General features: G+C 42.7%; 1 protein-coding gene across 1 annotated transcript; it reads right to left on the bottom strand.

Moving 5' to 3' along the window:
* Positions 1–7,638: 7,638 nt before the first annotated feature.
* LOC120812788 (transcription termination factor 2, mitochondrial-like) lies at positions 7,639–8,895 on the bottom strand. The gene is given in 5 exon segments (XM_040169000.2): positions 7,639–8,266; positions 8,268–8,324; positions 8,326–8,543; positions 8,546–8,855; positions 8,857–8,895. Coding segments are annotated over 5 exon segments (825 nt in total). The 3' UTR covers positions 7,639–8,065.
* Between the last annotated feature and the right edge of the window lies 1 nt (position 8,896).

Genomic DNA, 8,896 nt, shown 5'->3' with positions numbered 1-8,896 from the left:
GCCGGGTGATTGATTGCCGCTCTGCCTGGGCTATGACTTCTAACAAAGTCTCTTCTCCTGCAACTCTTCTTCCCCCTACATTAAATGAGGTCATCGGTCTGTGCTCGGGTTGCCGCTTCTTTACGACTGTCGAGTGACCCTGTGGTGTGTTAGGATTACTCCAATCGACAGGCTCCAGCTGGGGCCTGTCCTCCAAATATTGTACCGTCTCTGAGAGAAAAGCAGAAACCTTCTCCACCCCATCATTCTCTTCATGTGGATATGGAGTTACCTGTAACAACCCTTTTTGAACTACCAAAACCTGAGATTCTCCTGGATTAGTAGCTTTCCCTTGCCTCAGTGGCATCTGATGTGGTTCATTTAACAACCGATTAGCCTCCGCATATGGGCCTGTCGAGTAAGGAGGAGGCGCACTAGATTTACAACCGGTCTCATGCTCTTTCTCCTCTCCTGCTTTGGCTTGCGGCAACTGCATTGCCGTCTTACTCACGAATACCGCATTTATTTCTCCCAGAAAAGTTCTACAGTCCACTAAGAACTCATCTGCCTTTTCTGCACTTTTCTTCTCTTTTCCACAAAATCTCCCTTTAACGGCAAGGAGCGCATGCGCTTGGTCTTTTCCTCTTATCGCCATCCTAAGATGGTCCTGCAGCTGCTCGCCTGTTGGTTGAGAATCTGTCTCCCTTCCAAACATTCCTCTTTCCTGCATCTGTGCAACCCACTTCACATATTTTTTTGTTACACATTTCCTATCTTTTTCTAGGGTTTTATCCATATGTCTCTTATAAGTCTTAAACAGGGCGAAACCCAGAGTGCCTTCTTTACACCTCTCCCATATCGTTATGGTTTCCTCCATTTTCATCACAGGTTATTTATTTATTCACACGTGGTTTTTGAACACAAGAGAAAGGACTCAATGCCCAATACTGTGAACCCAATCAAGAACCTTCTACTGTATTAGAGGAATACAGCGCTCGATTGTTGAGGCTTATAACACCAGTTCACTCGTATTGTTTTATTTCTCTCGTATTTATACCACCATCATTTAACTATGATTTTCCCTTTTACCCTTTAATACATATCCCCACAGATGTGTAATCCGGTCAAACACTTTTCACTGTCGGATTCTCAGTCCTTTTTCAAGTCCTGATACGCCCAGCTTCCAGGTTCGGTAAAACACCAGGAGTTACACCAACCACCCACACATTTCCCAGTATGAAAAACAACAAATCTTTCCCTGTGTCCTTATTTCTTCATCTAATATTCTAACCTGCCAGTCCAAGAATCACACGAGTAGGACTGCAGGACCAGAGGTATCTACGTACCACACGGATTGCAACTTGGATTTCTACAGACTAAGATTAACATAAATCCCTGCTCTATTCTAAACTGCCAGTCCACTGCATGCAAACGTGGGACCCCAGTCACCAGAGGTATCTACGTACCACACGGATTGTAACTTGGATTTCTACAGACTAAGAGTCGACCTCAGGGAACTCAAGTGAGCCCCGTCATTCCTTTTTAAACTCTTCATATATTTACCTAAGTCCCTAAACCTAAACCTAAACCCCTACACTGTTCTAAACTGCCAGTCCACTGCATGCAAACGTGGGACTGCAGTTACCAGAGGTATCTACGTACCACACGGATTGCAACTTGGATTTCTACAGACTAAGAGTCGACCTCAGGGAACTCAAGTGAGCCCCGTCATTCCTTTTTAAACTCTTCATGTATTTACCTAAGTCCCTAAACCTAAATCCCTACACTATTCTAAACTGCCAGTCCACTGCATGCAAACGTGGGACTGCAGTTACCAGAGGTATCTACGTACCACACGGATTGCAACTTGGATTTCTACAGACTAAGAGTATATATATTTTTACCTAAATCCCTAAACCTATGGACACTTATTCACTTTCCCTAACGTTGAATTCAGTGTGAGTATGTGCTTATACTTTACATGTGATCAACAGGAAATTTTCAAATTTAGTTTTAAATTTAGTGGTCTTATGACGACCTTATTCAGTCAATGGACAGAGACGAATTCTGCAGTTGACAACAAATCTTTTTAGAAGTATCCAATCACAGACATTTTATTCATTTAGAACAAAAGGTTGTCTGCTCACCTGATTCTGTTTTGGGCCCTTGTTGTCAATGCTGAACCACGCCGCCGGTCCTTTCAGCTCGGTCCGGAAAACGGACGTCCCCGTCTTTCTTTGTCCAGGTCAGCAAATCACGTCGGGGTCACCAAATTGTAAGAATACGTGTTCAAGATTTGGAGCCTGGTCGGGGTTATCAAAAATTCTGCCGAATAACTTCTCTCGTTCTGGAAAATTTATTTGTCAGATCACAGGTCAAGTATCAGCGCTGCGTTTGCAAAGGCAGGAGCAGTTCAGGCAGCACACAGGCCGGAAGAACAACTAACTAACATCAGCAAGGACATCATGTTTTATAACCCTTGAAAGACAGAGAAGGAAATATTTCTATTGGCCCTAAACTGGCGTAGAGGAGGACCTTCCACCTCCCGCATCTAAGATCCGGTCACATCCAATGTCCAGACTCCTGACTTAACGTAAACATCGTAAACAGAGTGTGTATGTTGAATAGTGTTGGTGTGTCTCTAACCCCCCTTTGGCTGGTAAATCTTCTAGTTGACCCGCAGACCTTACATTCCTCAGCCAGGACATAAACTGACTCCCCATCCTGTCAGACTCGTGTCTGCCTGCTTGGCAGATCCTGCTTCCCCCCTTACTTAACTCTTAAATCAAGACAAGACAGCAAACCCCCAACTAAGCCCATGAAAAGAACTTTTGATTATCAAGTCACACACAGGATCTGGAAGACGCACCTCTACCCCTGCTGGAGCAGAGAGGGATGACACAGAAGAGGAGAGACCACCTGTCAACAACCTGAGTGGCGCCAAAGGGAACCGTGAGCAGTGACCAAACAACCGTCATCTCGCTGAGAGGAAGGACTTCCTCAGCCCAGAGTCTGCTTGACCACCGTGCAGGACCAGGAGGAAGCATCAGAACCAGCACCGCAGAGCCGGACCAGAAGCAAGACCAACATCATTCTAGGAGACCAGAAGCAAGACTAGGACCGATTCAGAAAGAGTCCAAGCAACCTTCCGATCTCCCTTTTGAGGTACAGCACAGTTCCAAGACCACCTCACACTAATGGGGGACAACGACAGCTCAGCACAGGCATAACCTCAGACCCATTGGGTCTGAGGTTATGCCTCATTGGCTCATATGCCTCATTGGGATGGCTCTGATGTGCCTCATTGGGTCACATCAGATCCATCGATTTCCAGTACAGACACTTCCAAGTTCCCGATCCCCTCTACAAACACGGCCCCATGGACAACAACAACAACAACCATTTAGCACAAGAGATCCTGAAATGATCGAGAAAACACCCTCACACACAAATGGAGGTGAACCACTGCTGAAAGCGCTTACTGAAGAACCAGCAGAGAACAGTGACATGGACAACCGCTTCTCAGGTTTATTGGACTCATTGGATTTAGTAAATACAAACAATTGTTTATTTCTGTGATAACAGTCTCCATTATGGCCAGCATTCTATTCCTAGGTGGATGCTGTTGCATCCTCTGCATCAGGACTCTTATCATTAGAATCATCAGAGAAGACCAGCCCCATGATGCCATAAGGTTTATTAAATTAATGTGTCCTGTGTCAATCTATACTGTACACATGACATCCGTGATGAAATGTTAAATCCTGGGAGAAGATCTTTCAATCTCTCCGACAGATTTCTTCCTCGTTTTATTCCCAAAAAGGGTTTTCGAGGGAGTTTTTGTTCTGTGCCAGGTACAAGTTAACAAGGTGTGTCCAGATGCACACCTTATGATTAGAATGTGTAAGATCAAACGTGTCATATTGGATCGAACGTTATGCTAAACAAATAGAGACGACACATCTGACAAAACTGAGAAATTTGATGAACCGATACACCTAATTAGTTTTTACACCAAAATTGGTGTAAAGGGATGGATTGTAGGATATTAGAAACAAATTGACGATCCGGTTCATAAAATTAATAAAAATACATATAGTGTACACCAGAATACAGCCATGATTCTGAAACTGTGTAATCAATAAAGTAATGACAATATTGTAAAACCACTGTAATTCTGCAACTGTACTAGAATAATACCAATGCATTTATGATTGTATTTGATGTAATGTGATCAACTGGAATGCATGCATGTAATACTTGAACAACAACTGATATTGACTAAGGATCATTCGAAATCCGAGTTATATTGAACTCACCAGAAGACCACTCCCAGAGGTGTGGACACTGACTTTCACACCTTTAAGCATTGGTATAAATACCGCTAGGAACCATTGTTCTCGAGTTCACTGGTGGAGGCTACAGACGGGCACTAGGGATGGTCAAAGGACTGACCTGGGACCTGTTGGTCGCTGAGACCAGCGGCTCCTCAGCTGAGATGTTCTTTTTACCACAACACCATCTCTTTTATTAAATACATTTGATTTTAACCTTTTGATCTGCGGTGACCTCTGTCCGTCCGGCGTTTCTTAATTTTTGAACACAACAGTCGCTATGTTTGAGGGAAACATCCAACTGGTCTTTGTAACCTGTCGAGAAAAGGAGGCTGCACATATATGAAGAAAAGTTTTGATTGCAGGACCGCAAGGGTTGGGAGGAGGAGAGGTCAGAGTTCACAGTGTGATTGACGATAAGGATACCGGGCAGAAAAATAAAGTGGTCAACAGTTGTCAAATAAGGCCATTGAAGAGTCCGTAATGCATCTTTAAGAACTCCAGCTGCTGCAGAATTAACTGCAAGGAAATTTCTGATAATGACTGCGGGTAGAAAAAACATAATTCAGAGGGAGACAGAGGTGAGTGCTGAAAATGGTAAAAGGGTCAAATGCAGAGCTCAGATTAGTCCAATACTGTAACAAAGTGGAAAGAGTTGGTTGTGCTGATGGGTGCAGGGTGCTAAGTTGAAAAGAATTGACAAGAAAAAGTAGCGTAATATGTTGTATATATATGACAGTATTTCTAAAAAGTCATAAAAACGTCACAGAATGGTATGTAATTAAAAGGCAGATAGTCACTGAGAGGCTAAGCCTACACTTTAAGCCACTGAGGCATTTTGTCCGGAAACCCTAGTTGACCCGCCGCTGTTCGTCACGGATGAATGACAGTCCTTGTAGCCTTTGTGTTTAGTCCATTTATTTTCCAGCCTACTCCTGTCACACATTTAACATACATCCACCCAGAGAGTTACATGATACTACCCAGCGTGCGGTCAAAAACTGTTTTGCTATTCCGGCTGGAAACACCTGCCGAGCCCCCAAAGGTTCCTACCCTATATAGGCTCACCCACCCATCAATCAGCTCCTTACATACATCATAAATCGATATAGACTGACATTAAAGTTGTGTTTTAGCATGTCTGAACTTGTCATAAAGAAGTCATAGCATAGCATGTCAAACAATGTAAAAAAGAGAAAGCATTTACATGTCATGAGAAAAGCCGTCTGTTCACAGATCATAGCAAAGATAATTAAATGCAATAAAATCCATATAATTTCTATGGGACAGTAAACTGTACTATTTCTACATATGTATACTATGATATCTCATACTGCTTTAAATGGTCAATGGGATTAGAAAATAAGACGTCTATGGACGAGTGTGTGATTTAAAATGACCCCAACAGACTGCACCTCACCACAAGCAAAATGACTGCTGCTGACAGATGAGCCAATTAATGGTTGTCAATTCTGAATCTGTTTTTTTAAATAAGAAGGTATTTACCTTTGGGGCATTGAATATCCATCAATGTGAGATTTATTCACCTTGTGGCCGTTGCTGTATTTGGATTGTCTCGTCTGGGTGCAGGTCAGAGTTCCTTGTTGACAAGTTATAACACAAAGCAAACTTTCTGGCATAGGTAGGGGAAAATCAAATCAGAATGTATGATGCAATACATATACATGTATATAACTTTGTTTTCCTTTGTAGGGAAAAAATGTTTTCTTTAAATGTTGGGGAGTATTTGAGATGAAATCAAGTGTATTTTTCCCTACGTTAGTTTCTTGATAATAATAATAATAATTATAATATATATATATAGACATAAATAAAACGTACCTCACACTGACCTTAAATGAGGAATATTTACTGCAACGTTGGTCAACCAAGCTCTGGTTTCAGCTGGAAATCATATCTTTAAATCGCATATGCCATCGGATCATGTGAGATATGAACCATAAAAGCAATCTGTTGAGCGTGGCTAATATCTACCGGTGTCACATTCGAAATGAGAAGGGACAATTTATACTCACTCAAATTAACCTTCCTGGCTTGTCCGTGTAATTCAAAAGGCACAGCAATGGTTGACGCGGCCCCAGAGGACAGGAGGACAGCGAGGAGGTAACAGAGGTAACTCTTGCGTTTCTACACCTGAGGCCTCGTCTCATCGACACATCCGGATCGTTTGGACGCAACTGCTCTGCACTACCGAAAAAAACACACAAAACACGCCGCTTTGAAGAAAATGTCTCTCATATCTGTGCAAGACAAGAATCTTTCGGCGCATCAGCTGCGGAGGAGTTGAGGTAATGTTGCAGCCCCCCTGAGGTCTTTTGTCTTTGTGAATTGTTTAAAAGTGAACTATAGTCAACATCCATCTGCTGAGCTCAAATCCATTTCCAGATGCACTCACTTTCGCATCATCTGCCCAGTGGCTATCACCATGACTACAGAGCCGTGCCCAGTTATGCGGGCTGCAGCAGATGGGCAGTGGAAAGGAAGGTTTTCACGTATACTCCTCCCCCCCCCCCCCCCCCCCCACACACACACACACACACACACTCTGCCTCCAGACATGCAAGTCCGCGTTCTTTGTTGTGACCCCCATCATCCACTTTATGAGAGCGAGGGGAGCTTAAGGCATAAAGTCATGGCTTCATTAGCTGTGAAGCTCACCCCCATTAAAGGCTCCCTTACACGTGTTTTGAGGGCTTCTGCTGGCTTTGAGACATTAAGACGCATTAAAACACGACAAAGAGCATTTTAATGTGCAATCTCTTGGTTTGACAATGCTCAGAAATATTTTATATTCATTTTGTGGCCTACAATAAAATAAATGTGGGCATTAACCCAAAAGCAGCCTCTTTACCATGACGCACATAGACGGGAAAACCGTAATAAAGCCAAACGTAGTGGAAAATCTACCTTGATTTAATGAACTGAAACTCAACTGCTCTCTGAATATATATTGTGTTCCTTTTCTATTCCACGGTGTGGCCGCATTTGAATTAATTTGAAATGACATTCTAAAAGTGAATTACAGTATAATAAAGTCTCCTGTTATCTGTAAGGTCACAATAAAACTCAGAGACACCGTTAGATTCCCTCCCTGAGGATGACAGTAGTGCTGCCAAGACCATTGTGTGAAACTGAAGCACTTGCACAGGCTTTAAATTAAATGTCTTGAAAAGCTGCGTTTGTCCTGTCATACTAAGTAACATCCAGCATGTCTGCCTTTACCGTCATGTCATGCAGGGTTTTATTTATATATATATAATAAAAAAGATTTAATAAATTATTTATTTGGCAAGGGACGACTTCCTCCCTAAAAAGACAAATTTGTTTATTTTCCAATATCACTCTGGTAAGCTGTTACACAACACGCTGTAATACAATACAATATGAATTTACATTTGCAGTAAGATTATAGATTGGAGGCTTGGAATAAGTGCACCGTAGGACCTGAGGCACTAATCTAATCTAATACTAACATATATATATATATATATATATATATTATATAATATATATATACATACATACATACACACATATATATATATAAATACAAACATACACATATATACATATATATATATATATATATATATATATATATATATATATATATATAAATATAAATACAAACATACACATATATACATATATTGCATATTCGTATATATAAAAAGAATCCTCAATACATTTAAAGCAGCCTTAATTTGTTGTATTAGTCCACACAACCTCGGTCAGTCATCTACTTTTAAAGGGGCAACAGGGTTAAAAATTGGCCTTTCTCTACGTAACATTAATTTTCCATAGCTCATCTCAAATTCCTTTTTAGTGCCATTTAGGACCTCAAGACTACCCGTCCTTATGTCATAACCGTACACCCTCAGTCGCTGGATGCGATAATTCACTATCTGCGTCGTCAGCTCCAAAACGGTCGGGAGCCTCTTTGATTTGGGGCATGCTGATTCCAGCACCGAGGAGGCCCTTGAAGCGCTCGGGCTAGTATAACGTCAGGGTAGTAAAGCACCGCCGGGCAGTTGAGGATGATTCCCCGCAGCTCTTCCTCGGAGCAGCCCATGGTGTCCTGGGAGTACGCTAGAGTTCGGCTCATGCACTCTGGGTTCAGCTCGGTGACAAAGCCCCTGAGCTTGGACAGGAGGCGCAGGAGCTTGGCCGGGCTGAAGCCCTTGTCTCTCAGAAACAGCAGGTTCTGCTCAGCACCTCGGGCCGTTTGAGGAGAACAAAGGGGTTCTGACTCAGCAGCTTCTGAAGCCAGACCTTCATGTTGGCCTCCTCACCTCCGAGGTCTTGGTAAGCCTGCTGTAGGGTGCACACCATCAGCTCGTTCTGCTCCACTGGCCGACTGAAGCTCTGTGGAGCGCTGGCCATCAGCTTGGTGATGATGCGATTGTTGAGGTTGAGGCTCTGAAAGTAGGCGATGTTGTCATGCTGGTTGTCGTGGTGGCTCGAAGAGGTGAAGAAGGAGGCCGGAAATTTCTCATTTATACCAACCAGCTCTTTCTCTTTTTGGGCACACAGTCATCCACAGCTCCCTCTGAGCCCGCATC

This window comes from Gasterosteus aculeatus, chromosome Y (genome assembly GCF_964276395.1).
Source record: "Gasterosteus aculeatus chromosome Y, fGasAcu3.hap1.1, whole genome shotgun sequence".
Taxonomy (NCBI): Eukaryota; Metazoa; Chordata; class Actinopteri; order Perciformes; family Gasterosteidae; genus Gasterosteus; species Gasterosteus aculeatus.
This window is presented reverse-complemented; position numbering and strand designations above follow the sequence as displayed.